The sequence below is a fragment of the Ochotona princeps genome, chromosome 22 (genome assembly GCF_030435755.1).
Source record: "Ochotona princeps isolate mOchPri1 chromosome 22, mOchPri1.hap1, whole genome shotgun sequence".
In the NCBI taxonomy this organism is placed as follows: Eukaryota; Metazoa; Chordata; class Mammalia; order Lagomorpha; family Ochotonidae; genus Ochotona; species Ochotona princeps.
The window spans coordinates 1,654,918-1,674,851 of record NC_080853.1 but is presented as its reverse complement, the minus strand read 5'-3'; the positions used below and the strand labels follow the sequence as shown (position 1 = coordinate 1,674,851).

General features: G+C 46.1%; 2 protein-coding genes across 2 annotated transcripts in view; one reads left to right on the top strand and one right to left on the bottom strand.

Moving 5' to 3' along the window:
* PHACTR3 (phosphatase and actin regulator 3) overlaps positions 1-11,186 on the top strand; it is a 57,428-nt gene extending 46,242 nt beyond the window's left edge. Inside the window, exons 8-12 of the mRNA XM_058679288.1 lie at positions 3,044-3,099; positions 7,040-7,101; positions 7,853-7,993; positions 8,476-8,552; positions 11,025-11,186. Of these exons, the coding sequence (XP_058535271.1) occupies positions 3,044-3,099; positions 7,040-7,101; positions 7,853-7,993; positions 8,476-8,552; positions 11,025-11,040 (352 nt within the window). The 3' untranslated portion in view covers positions 11,041-11,186. The remainder of the gene's footprint in view (positions 1-3,043; positions 3,100-7,039; positions 7,102-7,852; positions 7,994-8,475; positions 8,553-11,024) is intronic.
* Positions 11,187-17,335: 6,149 nt separating this feature from the next.
* The window catches only part of SYCP2 (synaptonemal complex protein 2), a 58,782-nt gene continuing 56,183 nt past the window's right edge, over positions 17,336-19,934 (bottom strand). Inside the window, exons 37-42 of the mRNA XM_058679871.1 lie at positions 19,135-19,229; positions 18,935-19,034; positions 18,536-18,594; positions 18,338-18,416; positions 18,169-18,229; positions 17,336-17,438 (exon numbers count right to left, since the gene is read on the bottom strand). Coding sequence (XP_058535854.1) covers positions 17,374-17,438; positions 18,169-18,229; positions 18,338-18,416; positions 18,536-18,594; positions 18,935-19,034; positions 19,135-19,229 — 459 coding nt within the window. The 3' untranslated portion in view covers positions 17,336-17,373. The remainder of the gene's footprint in view (positions 17,439-18,168; positions 18,230-18,337; positions 18,417-18,535; positions 18,595-18,934; positions 19,035-19,134; positions 19,230-19,934) is intronic.

Below are 19,934 nucleotides of genomic sequence, written 5' to 3'. Positions count from 1 at the left end.
GATCGGCACAGAGGCAGAGGGGCCAGAAGGGCCCTGGGGTCACCTGCTTGGCTGCTTCTGGGGCCGCCTGCAGTGGCTCCCAGCCTGGTGGCAGCTCTTCCAGGTCCCAAACATTTGTTGCTTTTCTTGGTGTCGCTCCCACACCCACGCGGCTCTAATTCTCCACCACACTGGGGCTTTCTCCGTGGGGAGAGACAGAAATAAACTGCAGCTTCTCCGACAGCCCCGGTGTTGCTGGCAGTGCCGTTTGTGAATCAGGCAAGGGGAGCAGCTGCGGAGGACTGGCAGAGGCGGGCAACTGGGGGATCCCTAGGGCTTAGAGGACACACCCAGGCATCCCTGGAATCCTCAGGCACAGCCTTCCTGGGTTCCCCTGGGTGCCTCTGAGAGCCCTGGCAAGGCTGCCCGCTGAGCTGAGGATGCCCTAGCTGCTGTGTGCCACAGGGGCAGATCCTGCCTGGCGATTCATGCTGTCTGTGAGGTCTCTGGGTTCTGGTCTGTTCTCTGCAGAGCCTTGTGGCCAGAGGCCAAGGCATTTGTTCAAGGCCTCAGGTCCACACCATCCATGTGCATTCAGGCACAGGTAGTCACTGAGTGGGCACGGATGCAGGTTCCCATTCAAGCTTTACCCCACATAGGACTGCCGTCTGGGGTCTGCAGCCCCAGAGCTCAGGGCCGCCTTTCCTGCGCTGAGATCCTGAACCAGAGTGGGGACATGTGCTCCACCTGTTCCTGGCCTGGAAGGCTTTGCTGTTCCCATGCCTTTGGTGCTTAGAGACCCTGGAGAGGCACTGTGCCTCATGTGCCCAGCTCGGAGGGCGTGGCCGTCGAGCACTTCAGCACAGCTTTTTCTCTCCTGTTTACACACTAAATCCGGGCGCAGTCTGTGCACAAATGTGGGTTGACGTGAATGACCACAGCGACAGGAAAGGAGGAGGCCTCTGCAGCATAGCGCCTGACCTTGGCCACAATCTCTGCCGTACAGCATGTCATTTCTTGTGCACAGCAGCCCCAGAAGGGATCAGCTGGGGTTGCGAACAGTCTCCAACCCTGTAAAGTTCCTCAACAGTCTGGACCAGGTGCCCTGGTGCAATTCGGGCTGTCTTGGTGTTGCCAGGTGGTGAAGGGGGGGGATCGGCCCATGCAGCCGCTGTCCAGGCCTGAGCTGCCACCTGGCAAGGTCTGTAGGGTGCTGTCGGGAGTGGCAGGAGAACCTTCGTGGGGCCCGAGTGCTGGCTCATGGCAGAAGAGGCAAGCCAGCCCCGGTGTATGAAACCCTGCTGGATGTCCTTTCTGAACAATTGCTAACAGGTATCAAAGGGGCAGCCTGACAGCACGGAACATGTGCTACAGAAGGCTGAATGAGGACTGCTCCTCATAGACTGGCATCTCCTAGAATGACAGTGTTCCGGGCAGACACGAGAAAGACCCCACGTGCATGATGTCATTTGATGTCACTCCCGCTCTCCCTGCACCACAGCCACTGTTCGGTGAGGTAGTCTCTGGCCTGGCCCTTCCCTGCCTGCACCTGCTGATTCCTGTCCTTGCCCACTGTGTTTGAGCTTTGGCTTGTTAAAAGCTCTCCTTTCTTTATTGCTTGTTTGCAGTTCCCTCCACCTGGTGCAGGGAACATCAGACCCCCAAAATCATGTGATGTGGACCCATCATGGCTACCATAGGTGTCGCTCGATAATCAGTAAATCTTGGGGAGTTTGATTCTTTTAGCTGACGACTTTGGCAAATGATGTCAAAAGTGTCCCCCACTCCTACCCCCAGAGGCAGGGAAAGCTCCCAGCTTCAGCCCCGGGCAACTGGGGTTGGGAAAGGCGCCTGGTGTACCACGGGTCCTCTGGAGTCACTCACAGTGATGGAATGAATGACTGGCATTGGGGTGTTGGGACCAGACCACAGGCAGCAGCTTTGAGCTGGGCTTCACCTGGTGGAGTGGGGGGTGGACTCTGGGGAGCCCCTCACCCTGGAGTTCTTGGCAGGTCCAGGTCTCCTGTGAAACCACACCATCCAGAGAGCCATCCACAGAGCTAGCAGACACACCACCCCTCCCCATCCCAAGCCAAGCAAGAAACTGGGCTGTCTGGGGAGGGGTGCGATGAGGTGCGGTGCCAAGCCACAAGACACCCTTGCCTTTGTGCTGGGCCCGGATTAGAAGCAGTGGGGGGAGCACCTGCTTTGGCCCCTCCCTGGGGGCGCTGCCGACTCCCAGCAGGGCAGGCCGCTGACTCTGACTCAAGAACCATTATTTCAGTTGAAAAAACAATTGCAAGCTTGGCATTAATGTTGACTAATTATACTCCTTCTGACGGCAGACTTGGTTTTTAGGCTGTTTTTATTTCTAAACTTCCTTTTTGAGATGCGTCCTCCAGCCCCCAGTCAGAGCCCCTGGAGAAGGCATCCCCTCCGCAGGGCTGGCTCTGGCTGCGGGCGGGCGGCGGGTGTGGCTGGCGCAGTCCCGGCAGCGTGAGCGAGTGAGCAGGCAGGAGATTCCCCGGCTGCGCGCTGGTGACTGGCGGAGGCCGGGACCCGCCCCGCGCTGGGCGGGCAGAGGCACGGAGCGCGGCTGGAGCAGGAAGGAGCCGGCGCGGTCGTGCCAGTGCAGTGAGGCGGCGAGGGGTTGGCAGCTCTCTGGGCATCTCTGCAATCAAAAGCCCGAAGCCTGGCAGCGCTGGCCCCACGTCGGAGCGAATGGGCAGGAGGAGGGTTTCCTGGATGGGTCCCCGCACTGTTTAACTACCCGGGCGGCGGGAACCGCCCAGACCTAGGAAGCTTCGGACAACAGGCATGAAAAATGAAGATGTGCACACCCCAAGTGGCAGCAAGGACTAGCTTGGCATGGCTCTGTGACTGAGCAGCTTCCGCTCCCGACCAGGAGTCGGACTTGGTGGCCACCAAGGGGCACTTTTTTGCTCCCGTTCTTGGGAGCCAACCTTCAGGGAGCCAGACAGCCACCTGTCACCCTCACAGACCCTGGGTGCAGTTTGCAGGCTGCCACTATGGTGCAAAATGTAATCCTAGTGTTTTTCCGCAGACGGCTGAGCCAAAGACCTGCTGTGGAGGAACTGGAGAGAAGGAATATCCTGAAACGTGAGTCGCTGCTGATTGCTGCCGTGGGTTTCCCTGGCGTGTGCGGAGGCTGGGGTGGGGCTCCGGTGCTGCCAGCCCTGCCCTATGGGCTGGGGACACCCATCCTGGGTGAATTCTAAGCAGGATCAGCCTGGGGAAAGTGAGTTGGTAGCAACAGAAATATTCTCTTTTAAAATGAAAAGCCATCTGGCAAACATGGAGATGATTAAATTTTCGGGGTTACTAATCAATCTTTGCAGGTCCCAAGGCAATGATGTGGCTTTTCCTCATTGGATTGCAAGCAGGGTTTCAGCAGTTTGGGATGGAGGATTGTGGTAACTGTAGGTCCTGAGCCCTGCTGAGGACAGGAGGAGGGCAGCAGCTCCTAGGAGCCTGAGGACCATGGCAAATTGTCCTGTGGCTTAGAACTGAGGTCCCGGCACCCCTGGCTCTCAGATGTCCCTGACAGGGATGGTGTTACATGCCAGACCAGGCACAGGGTCCACACAGCACCTGCGTGGGGCAGAGAGCCTACTCCACATCAGTGACATCACTAACTCTCCGGGGCGACCCTCAATCTTGTGGGGTCTTTAACAGGTGCAGGTTTCAGAACTGAACAGTTTCTACTGAAAGTCTTTGAAGGTTTTTCTGTAGGCAGTGAACACTGCAGACTTTTTGTTTTCCAAAGACTTTAGTTTTTTTAAAGATTTATTATTATTATTATTATTGGAAAGCCAGATATACAGAGAGAGGAGGAGAGACAGAGAGGAAGATCTTCCGTCCGATGTTTCACTCCCCAAGTGAGCCGCAATGGGCCGGTACGCGCCGATCCGAAGCCGGCACCAGGAACCTCTTCTTGGTCTCCCACGCGGGTGCAGGGTCCCAAAGCTTTGGGCCGTCCTCGACTGCTTTCCCAGGCCACAAGCAGGGAGCTGGATGGGAAGTGGAGCTGCCGGGATTAGAACTGGCGCCCATATGGGATCCCGGGGCGTTGAAGGTGAGGACTTTAGCCGCTAGGCCACGCCGCCGGGCCCCAAAGCTGCCTGTTTTTTAGGAAGCCGACCCAGAAGTCTTGGTCCTTGGCTACTGGACTGCTTGCACTAACCAAACGACGCTGCTTGTCTGTACATGGTGGAAACGATTGGCCCCTACAGCTAACAACTCTTTCCACTGTTTCAAAATTGAAGATCTGATCATTTCTCCAGTTGATCTTAAGGAGGCAGCATCAGTATTTAAACAAAAGCTTTTTGGGTGACAGCAGGTGTAAGCAGGTGTTTGGGATATTTGAGATTTAAAAAATTGTACCCCTTTGTAAGGCTTCTGAATTAGCGATACCCTCAATAGTCATCCAGACTTGAGGCAGGCACGGCAAGCTTTGGGAGCGTTGCCCTCCAAGCTGCCCACTGCTCACCACTGCCAGGGGTCCTGTGGCTTCTGCGATGAAGTGGTCAGGCTGTCCTCACAGCCTGTCCTCCTCCCTCCAGCTAGGGGCTTCCAGGCCCTCCCACCATGTGCTTCCAACTGCGTTCTTGTTTGGAAATGTACGTGAAGCCTTAAAGCTTAAGCAGTGCTTGGTGACTGGAGCAGTGGAGCCCAAGTGGACCACTGGGACCACACAGCTGGGAGCTGGATTACCTGTGCACTAGCCCTGGCAGTCCTAGCACAGCCCCTCTGCTGCCCTGTGTGGTGGGGAGCACCAGGGGGCTGAGGACCACACTCTGAGCTTTGTGCTGGGCGTCTGCTTGGGTTTGGTCCTTTCATTTTTGCTCTGTGGGGATGGGACTAGCGTAGTGTGTGTGGCCTGGCACAGAGCAGCAGCTTCACAGGCTTCACACCTGTACGAGGTCTGTCTCCCATGAGGTTTCTGAGTAACAGCTCTGGATTCGATTCAGCCTGGCTGTATATTCCTGGGGAGAGGAGCCGAGTCACGGAAGCCCCTTTATGGGCCAGAGGAGCCGCAGTCCTGGGAGGCCTAGTTGTGACCGGGCATCTTCCTTAGTGCCTGGCATCTGTGCCCTCTAAATCGTGACAGCCACCTCGGGAGGTTGGCACTGCTGTGCCCATTTTGTGAAGGCTGGGCTGGATGACTTTTTCACACAGGGGTGACGGCAGGAGAGTGCAGGACCTCCATCACCCCTCGTCTGCATCATGCTCGGGCACCAGTGGGAAGCCTCTGAATACCCACAGAGGACCTGCCCAGGGGGCAGAGCTGTTTTCAGAACTATGGACATAGAGCTCCTGACTAAAACAGCTCTTTGAAGAATTAGGGGTTTTCTGGATCTGCAAGTAGGAGACCAGAGACTTGTCACTCCCGGATGTCCGGAAGCCAAGCCCAGGCTCAGGCGGTCGGGGAGGCGGTGCACAGAGCCCAGGGCTGGGCGGCACTCCGTCAGCATTCCCACCGCTCGCCCAAGACCCTGCTATTCTCCACAAGTAAAGGAACAAAAGATCTCCTTTAGTTTTACTTACTTTTTCAACATGTATATTACAATTCAGATTTGTTCCTGGCCTAGTTTTAAGAAAGCTAAAGAATTCCGTGTCATTATTTAAATCCTATATGGCTGGCTGTACATGCAATAGTTTGTCAATGTGTTTCTAATTGTTCACCTGACTATGGCTTACAAATATGGCTTCACTTGGATAATCAAGACAATCTGAGTTGTTCTTGTAAAACACTGTAAAAATTACTGAGGAATACATCCATATAGGTAGTCTTCTGAACACATGAATGGCTGGAATGTATCTTATAAGTGAAAGCAGCTAATGTAAATGATGCTAGCTGCAAGTAGCAGGATTCCCTTTCCAGACTTGGCAGGCTCCAGGAGGAGTGCTGACGGCTGAGATCTTTCCTGGGAAGGGAGCCTTGTTCAGGTGAGGGACCCGAGGCTTTATTTAGCAGCAGAGAGCACCAGGAATAGGCCAGCCATTATCTCGTGTCGCAGAGCAAGCCATACATTTTACACTACATCTCAGCACTCGGATCTATTTTTAGCCTCCCAGTGTAGGTGTGAACACAGCTTGAATGTTAATAGTCACAACTCACCGAGCAAAGCCAATTTCGGGGAAGGACTGGGTTCCCTTAAAAGGCGCTGTCTGGGTGGGTGTTCCCATCGGCCCATTACCAAATGCCTGGGTTCCACAACCAGATTGTCCTGGGAATATGGCTCACATGCCTGTGTCCCTGCTCCCCGAGAGAGAGACTGACTGGATTCTCCGCTCTGGTCCAGCTCAGCTCAGCTGTCGCAGGCATTTGGAGAGTGAGCCTGGGGATGGGAAGGAGCTGCTCGATGAAGACATTCCTGCTTAGCTCTGGGATCGGCTGGGTTCACGGCTATGCTTTCATTGAATACACGCCAAGAGAAGGCGTATTCCAGGCAAGCACTGTGCTGCCCTGACTCTTAGGTTGGCTGATTCCAGGAAGTTCACAACTATTAAATACAAACTGTGACGGCACTGCAAGTGGGCTTCAAAGGGTTTGTGCAAAATGGAATGAAGTTTGTCTTACTCCCCAGCAGGCTTGACATACATGCACTTTCACCAAAAATGAACCCTTGTAATTCTGGCCACCAAAATTCCATTCTGCATAAACTTTTTAAGTACTTTTGCATTTATATTAAGATGCAGGCCTACATTGCTGGATTCTACATCTATTTTTGCGTACCATCTGTGTTCTTGGATGTAAATATAACAATATCCTGGTAAAATGGAGAAAAATCAGACCCACACATCTACACGCACAGCGCCTTGTTGCAGTACCCCAGCGGTGTGTGGCTGTTTTAACACGCGGAGAGGCAGAGGAGGCCCAGGCGGGGTGGCGACAGCGCTGTACTCAGAGCGGCCACCATCTTTCAAGCAGTGACTGGGAAGGCAGAAAACAAACTGCTGTGGTCCTCAGCCCCTGAAACGCGGAGGTCTTAAGTACATTTCCCAAGTCTCAACCGATCTTTCTTTTCTTTCTTAGAAAGGAATGATCAGACGGAACAGGAAGAAAGAAGAGAAATAAAGCAAAGATTGACCAGAAAGGTATCAAGTTATTTTCTATAACAGAAAAGATGCTCTTGCAGCGACAGAGACGGCGCAGTGACTCCATGGACGACACAGCGTGAACAGTGTTTGTGAAGCGACAGTGAAGTCACCTCTTCACAACACTGGGTGTGACCCCGACATTCCACAATAGAGTATCAAGTTGGAAGAGCAGAACCCAAAGTATATTTCCATTAATTTCTAAGTAAAAGCCGGGTGCTGACAGGGAGTTTTATTAAACCCTAAGAGAAGCATACGTGGGTGTATGTCACTTTTTAGACCCATGGTTTTTGGTCACTTTATCATACAAGCTTTCTGACTGAATGAAACTATAGTCAGTCTCAAAGGTTTGTTAGCTCTGCTTCAAATAGTTCAAATGCATGATGGCATGGAGGGGAGCAACTCTACAGGAAAACGCTGACCACCAAGGTCAATGACAATGAAATTTTGTCCCACTAAATTTATCAGAATATCCTTTCTGAGTTTGACATATCCACAATAATAGTTAGGGTTAAAGGTTTTAGGGATTAAATTTAAAAATGCCTACCTGATGCAATTCATCCACCATTCCCTAAGCCTGTGCTCTGCACTGCCAGGGTGTTAGTCTCTGGGTGTTTGTGATTAAAGGCTGTCTCATGCAAGCCCAGACACCAGAGGCTGTGTGGTCAAATTACACTTCAGTTTCAGGATGTTAGTTCATGTGATGTCCTACTTGGTTACAGCGCTTCAGAAAGCTTATCTCGTCTTTTAGCTTAATCAGAGACCCACCGTTGATGAGCTGAGAGACAGAAAGATCCTGATCCGATTCAGCGATTACGTGGAAGTAGCCAAAGCGCAGGACTACGACAGAAGGGCGGACAAGCCCTGGACCCGACTGTCGGCAGCGGACAAGGTACACGGCAGTGGGGGGGGCCAGGGAGTGTCATACCCAGCAGGACCCAGCAGCTACAGTGCCACCATGCTCTGACTGCGTGTGCCTATCAAAAGGAGAGTGGACACTCTCAGGCCAGTTCTGTCCCTGGGGACATTTACCATGTCTAGTGACACTTTTGGGTGTCAAAACTGGGAGTGCTGCTGGCGTCCAATGACCAGAGGCCAGGGCTGATGGTTAACAACCTACAAGGCACAGAATCATCTGGCCAAACACCAAAACTGGGGAAACTGAAACTTTGGTTTAAGGAATGATTCAAGAAAGCCTTCTACAATACAAGATATATACTGGCTTAACGATGAACTATAAAACAAACTGTAAAAATAAAGACAGAGTAAATCTTGAAAAAATTTATATTATGAAATTAGAACAAGTATTAGGAATTAATCTGTAAAACATGACACTAATTTCCTATTAACCTCTAAATGTTTTGTAAATTTCAGGCAGCAATTCGAAAAGAATTAAATGAATACAAAAGCAATGAGATGGAGGTACACGCGTCAAGCAAGCACCTGACAAGGTTGGACTTCTGTAATTTCAGGCTTACTTTTAAAACAGACACAACGCAAAGACCCACGCAGCTGGCTGAGCTAGGCTCCGGAGCTGCATTTACAACAGGTGGAAATGCTACACCCATGCTTGACAGGGTTTGCAGGGAGGGGATCCGTGCACAGGAACAGTGTTATATGAGTTGTTAGCTTCTTCTGCAGGCTTATTTATTTCAGACAGATTTCCCAGTTGCTGGTCAACTTGCCAAATGCCACATCAGCTGAGGGAGGGCCAGGAGCTACGTGGGCATTAAACAGCAAGGGGCTCAACCTGCTGAGCTGTCGCTGGTGCCTCCCAAGCCCCACGCTGCCAGGAAGCTGGAGCAAGCCGGGACTTGAACCTAGACAAATGCGCACTGGTCGGTTCATGTCCCAGGTGCTCCATTTCCAACCCAGGAAAGCAGCTTAGGGTGGCCCAAGTCCCCGAGACCCTGTACCCATGCGGAAGACCCAAGAGTTCATGGCTTCCAGCTTCAGATCAGCTCAGCTTCAGCCGTTGCAGCCACTTGGGGGGGTGGATTAGAGGATACTAGGCCTCTGTCTCCTCCTCCAGAAAACAAAACTGCCTTTGCAATTTCTGTTTTTTTTTAGAAAGCCTCAAAGCAGTGGAGGTAATTCTGTATATGTACTGCCCCTCCTCCAATATCCACAATTCCTCCAGTTTATAGACCACTCTCCACCTTCTCATTTCTGTGTACTGGAGTTTGTACTTAGTCCTTACCAAGCTATGATTTCTCCAAGTGCAGTTCTCAGCATGTGTACCACCCGTGTGCCAGACACTATAGAAGATGCTGGGCACTGTAAGAGTAGAACCAGGTTTTTACTGAAAGGCAGATTTGCAGAGGGACAGATCTTTGTCCGCTGGCTCACTCCCCAACAGCACATGCGAGGCAATGACGGCGCACTAGGCTGCTGGGCAGGGCCTGAAGATAACAATCTTTCATTCACTTTTTATTTTTGTTGGAAAGGCAGATACACAGAGAGGAGAGAGACAGATCTTTCATCTGATGATTCACTCCACAAGCGGCTGCAATGGCTGCAGCTGAGCGAATCCGAAGCCAGGAGCCAGGAGCTTCTTCCAGGTTGCCAGTGTGGGTTCAGTGTCCCAAGGCTTTGGGCCATCCTTGACTGCTTCCCTAGGCCACAAGCAGGGAGCTGGATGGGAAACGGGGCTGCCAGGATTAGAACTGGCGCCGAAATGGGATCCAGGCACGTTCAAGGTGAGGACTTTAACTGCTAGGCTACCGTGCCAGGCCTGATAACCATCTTTTAAGAACTAATTCTCTCTCAGGAGATAGGGAGTACATTGGCTAACTCTTTGTGGTTAAGTTGAATACATTCTGTATTACCAAACTCAAGTAAGACACTGAGTCTTACTGATGGTGAAGTTGGGAGGTTTCTCTTCACTCCTCCAGCACTGTCCTCCTTTCCATGGCCAGGAGCGGTGACTATTTCAATTAAGCGGGATGACAGAAGCAATGGCCTTTCGCCCACAGCAGCCACGTGTCTTCCCTCTGTCTAGCATTGCTCAAGTCCCAAAGAGGGAAATCCTGCCTGAGTACTGTGTTGAATCAGGTCGCCTGTCTCTAGCAGTCATTGTGAATGACACTGTCAGTGCGCTGTGGCGATGAAACAAAGTTGATACTACACAATTCCATGCTACTCGTGCATGTGGGAAGATAAGGGGTTCTAAGGACAGGAGGAAAATGTTTATGTCAATAGTACAGGAAATAATCTCCCAGTAAAACCCAGTTATTTGTACTGTTCGTTTTAAAGGAATGATACATTTACTACTTATTCTACATGGCAATCCCAGTTTAGTCCATGCCCACATTACTAAAAACAAGTTTAAGTTCTCGGCAAGGTCATGATTATTTTAAAGAGTGAACCCCACACCTTAATATCAGAATTAGAAAATCATTCTACACTTTAAAAATACTGTTCTCTGCATTAGTTTTAATCTCCATATTCTCTTGAATGCATTCAATGTTAAAGAAATGATCTGTTTTTAGGGTTGGAAGCAGTTAAAGCACAAAATATTTTCAGGGGGACAGATGGGGGCAGGCTTCCTTCAGCTGCTTGCTGGGGGAGGTGCAGAGCTCAGGGACCCTCGAGGTGGGCGGGCACATGCAGAGGCACCCCCTGCCCAAGGGCTGGCTCCCGGGCAGTAAGCGTCCCACTTGCCTGGAGCTCACTGGGGCTGTTTCAGGCCCAGCGATCTCAGCAGCCGAGCAGGTTCTAGCATTACCAGCTGGCAAAATACATTCTTTATAACTTTAATGTCCAATAAGTTGTCAACTACTTTATGTTTTTAATTTAGCAAAGAACTGGCCAGGTCCTTGTTTTATATATTGGATTTCTGAGCAGTTTTAATAACAGTAAATGTGTGGAAATTTTTGGCTACCTAAACTTTAGAAAATCTAACTTAAAATTTTTTTAAATAGATTCCACAGGCCATAAAGATTTTCTTCTGAGAAGAATTTGTGTTTAATTTTTGATACCAACACTCATCAGGGAACTTTCCTGAAGTTTCTGCTCAAGACTCTGCTGTGTCTGTGAGAGGAGCCCAGTCACACACAGGTGCAGTCCGGCCACATTAACCACAGCGAGGAGGAGCCTGGGGACACAGCGAAGTCCTGGGGTCAGTTAAGACCAAGTGACTCAACCAGAGGGACACTGCTGCCTGCCTTCCAACCTTGTTTTACAGTGTATGGACGAGTGACATGCATGTGAGGCTGCCCACTCCCAGGCCTCTGACAGGGGACATGTGAGGCTGTTGTTCAGTGTTATGTTGAAAAGACATTTTTATTCTGATCATGATTGATTCAAAAACTGTAAGTTCATGTTATACAAAATAATTTACTGTATACTTTTTTTATATGTCTAACAAAAATACAGCTGCAACATTTTGATTCCTGTTAATTTTGTTCTTTAATTAAATGACTACTTACTGCAGGAAATTAACTCAGGCTTTGTTTCTTGGGGTCAGGGTCAGTAGCATCTCAGCTTGTTCCATAGGTCTCTGTTCTAACTTTCATTACTTATCAACCACTGGGATCCAGACAGAGGAAAAAGTTCCAATTTGTTATGTTTTTTTTAATGTTGTTGGTATAGGTGTTTGTGCCTTGGAAAATCCAATTATCTTTTTCACACTAATTTTTCAACTCAACACTGAAAAATGCAATAATCTGGAACTGAGCCAATAATCTAAAATGAAAATTACACCCTGCTAAATGGAATTTAAAGTCACATTTGCAATACTGAAAAGTTTAGGTGGATGGGATATTATGAAAATTTAGTTCAGTGCAATGGTGGGAATCGACTTGTTCCTCCTGGCTTGCCAAGGCTACCTGCTCCCCTCAGTGAGCCTCTCTGCTGGTTTCTGGGGAGGGGTCTTCACAGCAGCCTCTCCACTGGCTTCCGGGGAGAGCTCTTCATGGGATGAGCCCTCCTTGCTGATGCGCTGGAGCCTGCAAAGCAACTGAGCCCTATGCTCCACCCAAGCCCAGCTCCACTCCCACTGCTGTTGTAGCTAAGGTGCTGCTCCACTGCCCAGCGCCTCCTGGCCTGGTTGCAGTCAGAGCGCTCCTGGCACTCAGCGCCTGTGCCTCTCGCCACATGCACTGCCAGCTTCCCTTTCCTCCTCCTCAACGAGTGCTAGTGGGTCAGACACCATGGGGACTGCTAACGTGTGGCTGCAATTTGAGGGGACTTTTGATGTGTCCAGATACTAGTTAGTATACTAGTATTTGGATTAAAGTCTTTATAAGAAATTGCAACACTCTTACTTGCTGTATAAATATCTGGGAATAACAGCGAAGTTCCCTAAGCCTCAATTTCTTTGAAATGAGATAAATCCTTTCTAAATAGAAGTCACCTACTTAATTTTTAAAGGCATTTAGGTGTGCATATAGAATAACTTTAGTAACTGGCCACAAATAATTGGTCATGAATAATCATTTTTTCTGCTTAATTTAGCTACTCATTAGCTTACTTTTATTCAAGTAAATACTAATTGGAGTGGACAGCAACAGTAATCTCTGATCTACTGTGGAAGAAACAGGAGAGGACAACTGTTCTAGGAAGCCCATTGGGCCCCAAGGCAGCAGGGGTGAGTGTGTGGTGCTCAGAGCACCAAATGGGACCTATGGTTTGAGATGACCTGATACATGACACATATTTAGGTTTCTGTGGAAGTCCCTGAGCTAATGCATAGTAAAATTAAAAACCTACAGGATGCTCCAAGAAAGGGTTGGGTGGGTTCAGGCATAAACGTTTTAGGCACCTGTATCTAGCAGGCATTTTAATTTCATCGAAAGTTTTGGCCAGAGTATATAATTCTACCATTTGCCTTTTATTAATCACACAGTTACTCCAAATTTGTATTCTACATTTCCTGTTAAATATTGTAATGGTTAAAAGAAACTCTGCATCAAGTATATTTAGGTTGCATTTTCTAATTACACTTAATCCTATACTAGATGAACATGACGGCACATCTCAGATATCAAGTTCAAATAAAATTAAAACATTCTGTAAGTATATCATATGTATACGAATGTGCAGACTTACCAGCCCCTCCGCCTTGTTATCTGACAGGAATCTGAATTCTTCACTGCTAGCAGTATTCAAGTATGAGCTGCTTACGCACTGAGCCTAGAGATCCGATTTTCACAAAGTGATCGACCAACAAAGTTTAAGGAGTTTTAAAGATTTTTAAAATCTTGTTGGTAATTTTCTAAGAGGAAATTAAATGGGTTCTAGAATCATGTTTTAAGCTAATATTGTCAATAGTATGTATCATATACTTTTTGGAAGGCATTTTAAAAATAAAGGGACTGAAATTAAATCACGTTAACAGCCAAAACTCGGAACGGAGAGAAGCACCTACCACCAGCAAGTGCGCCTTCTGGAAGTGCCTGGCGACTTCAGGTCTACATTCATTCTCTACTGGAGGGAGGGGGGCAGACATTCTTCAAAAGAAAGTTCAAGTCCACATGTTTAAAACTAAATTACTATTAAAATTGAGGCCCTTATGCTTGCTGCCCATTAACTCAGTTCTTTGAGAAAAACATTAAGGGACAAAATGTGCAAATCAACTGAAAAATTTCAAAATTTATATGAATGACCTTTGCTCATTTCTTGGTACCTTTAGTGGTAGCGCTATGAGGTAGATGCTGTGGTTTATATTCAGATAAAATGTTAGAATCAGGGAAAGATAGTACTTATTAGTTGCATAACTATGCAAGTAGTAGCTTGTTTTTACAATAAAAAGAAACCATTCAATGTCATCAATTTCAATCACATGACAAATTCTGAAACTTTTTGTTGCAAACAAGCTATTATGTGTTGCCACTTTCCAAATGCATTTTCTATCCATTTTCAAAGAGCCTGTCCCGGGCACACTGCATTCACTCAGGTGCCCCGAGGAGCGGTCCCTCCTCTGCTCGTCTACTTCCTGCGACCAGACACAGGCAGCATTTCGTCTTAGGACCAGGTCACCATCCTGTTCCAGCCTGTACAAGTTACATTGATTCCTATGCTTTCTTGATATGCTGTTTTCCTCAAAATTCTACTTTTGTGCTTTATCTATAACACCTACGATTTTATTACAACTTTTAGATATAAGAAAAGCAAATATGCAATTGTGGTAACAGTGACAGAGTTTACCATTAGCAAGGGCAGATGACAGAATGGCTGAAGAACTACCCTCTTCTAACTACGGAGTTCCATGCAAGGATCAGGTGCAGAGGAGGCAGGATGTGTCACTGCAGGCAGAAGGGAGCACTGCATGGCCCACCATCCGTCCCTCCAGAGGCGTGCTGGCCTCTTCAGTGGCCGATGTCTAGACCACAGTGGCTGTGAGGTCAGAGTCTGGTGTGCTACATCCCGCCTGCCATCCCTGTGTTGGAGCATCTCCATGTTTTTCTTGTGTAACTTGAACATTTATCCCCACAGAGCTCCATGTGGTGGGCGACACATGAACAATTTACACCAATAAGCCTTACACTGCAATACAGGTAAGAAATTTAAGTTATCCATAATGCTGAATTTGGGCCACATGGGAAAATCAAAACCAAGAATTTTAAGCTATATTGTCATTACCCTCTGCTAATGGAAAAATGATTTAAACCACTGTATCTAAAATATACTTAGATAAACTTTTATGATTTTGTCTCTGAGTGTAAGTCTGCAAACCACCACCTACAAGTCTAGTCTGGCCAACTTTCTTTTCTGTTTCAGTGGACTGCAAGCTAGAAATGACTTTCAAAGTTATATATTCATATAACTATTTCAACTACAACAGTCCCAAATTGGCATTTGGACTCAAAACCTAAAACATTTACCTCATGATCTATTAGACAAAGTTTTCTAACTTCTTCCCAACTTTAAAAAACTTTATATGTATAATGGAAAATTTGAGATAAAATACACACAACACTTAAAAGCCAAATTGTTTCCAAATGAGCTTCAAATTCAATATTCCACATTTCAACAATTATAAATTCATACTGACCATAGCTATTTGTGCATAAAATATATAAATAAGGCCTTATTTATATTAAAGGTGTTTCATTAGTGTGACAACCAACTCCTACTGATTTAAAATTACTACCATCACAGAAGAAGCTAAAATATATTTTATTCAACCAAATGTATTCCTGGAAAAAAACTGAATTACTTTCCAGATGTTATTGCATAATATTTCTATGGGCCTTTTTGAACCTAATCATATGTAGAAAATACCATGTTGTATTTGTGATGGCTGGTTTTATCACTGAAGCACATTTCATTGTCTATACAATTCCTCCCAGAGGCAAATAAAAAAGGAAATAATGACTGCATAACTTTAAAAACATCTCATTTTCTTAGTACAAGAAAGGAGAAAAAGCAGCAACTAGAAAGTGAATAAATTAAGATCAGCACTAGAAATTGCTGAGGTGAGTTGGAAATCATGTGGAAGAGCAGTAACTAAAAGCCTTTCTTTACTTATTTAACACACATGTACTCTAAAAACCAGGAGAGGACTGATAGTGGAACTCCGCATGAATGAAAATCCTCAGAGTCAGTGTCTCCGCAAACAGAGGAAATGCTCGCACAGGCACAGGAAAGGCTGGATTTCAGAGCGCTTCAGGTAAAGATGAGGTGAGAAGATCAGCGGAAAGTGAGCTAAGGGGGAGCCGCTGACATGCAGGTAAAACCAATCACTGGACACAGTAAGGCTTGTTCTGCAATAAACAGGCACGAATTTAATACACTTAAATTAGATTGCTAATTTTTTCCCAGTGTCGTTCAGCTGCTGGAAGGAAGGCTGTGAATGTGTATAAAAAGCTGACAAGAAAGGGTGAGAGTAGAAACGAGAATGAGTTAAAAAGGACAGGTGAGGTGAACAGAGAAGCAGAGAAGGATGGTACTGCTACATACAGAAAGCTGGGAAGCCTGGATGAAGGGTAAGAATGCCGGAGACTGTACACTACTGATAACAGAATTCCAGTAGCAAGGTTAGAACATGCTGGAAGTGCGAACCTGACGTGTTACACATCCGTAAGTACAGGCCTAAGGATGACTTGGCAGTTATCAGGTATGGACAGGAATGACGTAACCAATAGTCACGATAGAAAATCACAGAACATGGAGCTGCACTTTCTGCTGCAGTACTGAGCAGTAATCTCTCCCAGGACCACATCAGTAATCATTACCTGATGTGTTAACAGAACAGGAGGAGTCTATTTTGCTTGTCTTGACTAAGAAGCCACTTGTAACACTTTATTTAAATACTGCTACCATTAAATAGTCACAGATGGTAAGGCTACTTAGTATTACCTTTCAAGTGTCTGCCTGGAGGATTTTTCCTTGTTCCAATGTTCATAAACAGTACATTTAAAAATTCTTATCGGCAAGTCATTTTACAGAGAGGAGGACAGACAGAAAGATCTTCCGTCCAATGGTTCACTCCCCAAGTTGCAACGGCCGGAGCTGAGCCAATCTGAAGCCAGGAATTTCTTCCAGGGTCCCAAGGCTTTGGGGCCGTCCTCCACTGCTTTCCCAGGCAACAGCAGGGAGCGGGCTGGGAAGTGGAGCAGCTGGGATACAAACCAGCGCCCATGTGGGATCCCGGTGCATGCAAGCCAAAGACTCACTAGGCTACCACACTGGGTCCAAAAAGGTAAAATGTTTTATGAAACAATCTTATGTTTAGTCAAGTGATGTCAGCATTTAAACTTTAGTATATCAAAAGCAAATCAAGTATGTACTCATCTCTATAAATTAATGTTTCAATGAGTATTAAGAGCTTACAAAGTACTTGCCAAACAGTCTGGTTATAAGTTAAGACTTCTACATTGATTTAAAATATCCAGGAAATACAGTAATGTCCATTTAGTGCCTTTTAATACACTAGGAGCCGCAACTGACTCAGTCTGCCCCACTGGGTTGAAGCCCCTTATCCCCTCAGGTAAGCATTTCAAGTCAGGGGTCTCCTCATCCCTTTCTAGATGGGGCTACATACTGTTACTTGTTTGCTCTAAATTATTAAACAAATTTTAATATACAAACAATTTAAGAATACATTTTATGTAATACATCTTGTTAACAAATATTAGTACAAAAGTCGGCAAACTCCTTTTACTGTTTGGTTTGACGATTTTCTCCCTATCAAATGAATACTGGGCTTGGAGAGCTGTTAGGGATGAAAAGATACACTGTAACCTTTTAGTTCAGGGTCCCGTAAGGTACACTTTATTTTCTCTGTAAGGAAATAACAAAAAGATGCTGATCATCAGGTCTCACACATTAATATTTGTCATGAATCATGAATAATGACATCAGCCCTCTGCGTACATGAAGAAGCTCCTCTTCTTGCTATGGTTAAAGAAAAAAAAAATTAGCATCATACAAGAAAGAAACTTCCTTTAGAAACATCATCTCACAGATCTGCTGTAGCAGTGCCCATCTGTCCATGACATTCAAGGGAGAAATGCCTCTGGGCTCTAGAAGCCCAACAATGAAACGCACATTTCGTTGTAAAGGAAGTGAGCACCACAAAGGAGCCCAGCAAAGAAGTTCAATGAGGTCGACCTGGTCAGATGGCTAAACTAGCCCAGCCACAACATACTGGTACATGCTATTTCAGCACACTGCTGTTCTATTAAAGTACGCTCATACACCAGAACCCTCGTGGAGCCGCATCTTCAGTACCTCTGGCTCACTTTCCACAGGCCTACAAGCTAGCAGCTGCAAGCAGGGACAGGTGAGCTAAGCTTTATAAGTGAAGTGGACAGAGTCTCGCTGACTATGGGTCTTTCTGGGTTGCTCTCTTGCCCTGCCTTCTGAGGATGCTGGCTGCAGAACACAAGGCTTAGACACAAGGCAGTGTTTCCATCTGAAAACTTACATGCTCCACCCTCCTGGGGGGACTCGTTCAAACCACCTCTTAGTGATTATAAACATCCCATTATTTAACCAAAACTACAAGTCCCAGCTCTAAAGTTGCCTTCTCCCAACTCAAACAGGAAGAGCCCTGTGAAAGAATGTCTCATCACAAGATCAAGAAGTCTGATTATCCCACTTGAACAACAGCTAGCTGACTTGCCATTTCCTGGAGAAGTCTGTCTTGCACAATTTTCATGTTTTCTTTCATCAAACACATCTGCAAAAATAATTTCCTCCATGAAATTTTCATAGTTTTTATAGTAAAGACAAGCTAGACTAACCACATTATCAAGAAAGATTACATATAAAATTGTAAACTTTTTACCTCTGATGTAAAAATAGTTTCTTCATAATCAGTGCTGTGGAATACGTGTTTGTCCAGTGAAGCCTTCAGAAGCTGAAATCTAACAAATAAAGTCACATTCACACTTATCAAGAATCAAGAATCTAAACTGCTCTAAAATAGTATATTGATCATTTAACAATGAATCGACAGACTCTTCACTAAAGATTCAACACTAACCTCTGCTGTTCACTTTTTCTATATGTTCTGTACTTCTGAAGTAACTTTTCCCAAAATACCTAAATTTTCAGAAACAAAAAATCAGTTATACTTTAGTAAGATTAAAAACTAAAACCCGATGATATTCTAACAGTTTAGCCATACTGTTAAGAATATTCCAGATACTATGCATTTTTGCAGATTAAAAACATTAAGTAAACTCAGAATTTTCCCACCATGAAAGATATTCAACATAATATTTTTAAGTATTTACAAGTTAAGCTCATCAAAATGCCAAGCTAAAATAAAATAATGTTCAAGAACAGAAAACTTCAGCATGTGATCCACAGAAAATGGATGCCTTGCTAGGTAGAGCTCTTTCAAAACAAGACTTTAAAGTCAGTTCTTAGGAGCACAAACCGCAAATTCTTTCTCGAAATCTTTTAAAGATTGTGAATCTTTCTCAAAACTCTTCAGCTCTTCATTGATGATGACTTGGAATTTATCAATTTTTTTCAGCCTGTTGGAGAACAGAAACGAGCCTTTCAGGGCCACGGCGTGTGGAGCTTGCACAGCGCGCAGCGCGTGGATCTGGACATGGCGTCGGGCCCGCCACCCACCTGTGCTCCTGGAGCTGACGGCTCATGGTTTTCAGATGCTGCTGGATGATTTTCCAAGAATGCTTAGCAAAAAAATCCATTTTTCTATTTCGGATCTGAAAAACACACTTTATAAGAAACAGAAAGGCACTGTTCTAACTTTATCTGTGGCTTTGACAAAAGGCTAAATGCTGTTTTCATAAAATACATTCCACCATATTTTTAAAATGTTAGTGATAATTCCCCATAAGGGCACACTAAAAAAGATTTTTGTCATTTTTCCACCAAAACGAATTTACTTTTAAATTCACATTTATTAAGATTCATAACAAAGTAGTAAATCAGGGCTTTTCTCTTTAGATTAGGTAGACCTGAGACAAAATAAAAAAATATATACAACACTAAATAACTTCAGATGTTACTCCTGAACAGAAGTGCATGAGCTAGGGTTAATAATCAGTCCTGAAAAAAAAAATCCCATGACAGGGTATAAAGCAACTAGCTTTCCAAATATGAAGGTGAAAAGACACTGCAAAGAATGTGTTTTATAAAGTTGCTTTATAACATGTTTTTGCTTAAATTATTTCACTGGAGCATCAAAAACTAAGACTACGCAAAATAGAACTTGGCAGACACATCTCTGAATGCATCTGCCTGCCCTTTGTCACACTACGCTCCCGCACTGTCACCTCCGGCAGAAAGACAAGATGATAAAAAGCTCGGGGGAAAGAGCCAAGTGGTCAAAGTGAAAACATTAATGCAGACTAAAACGAGTCCTCCAGAGAAATGAGACACTGCCAAATGCAGAGTAAGAGCCACAA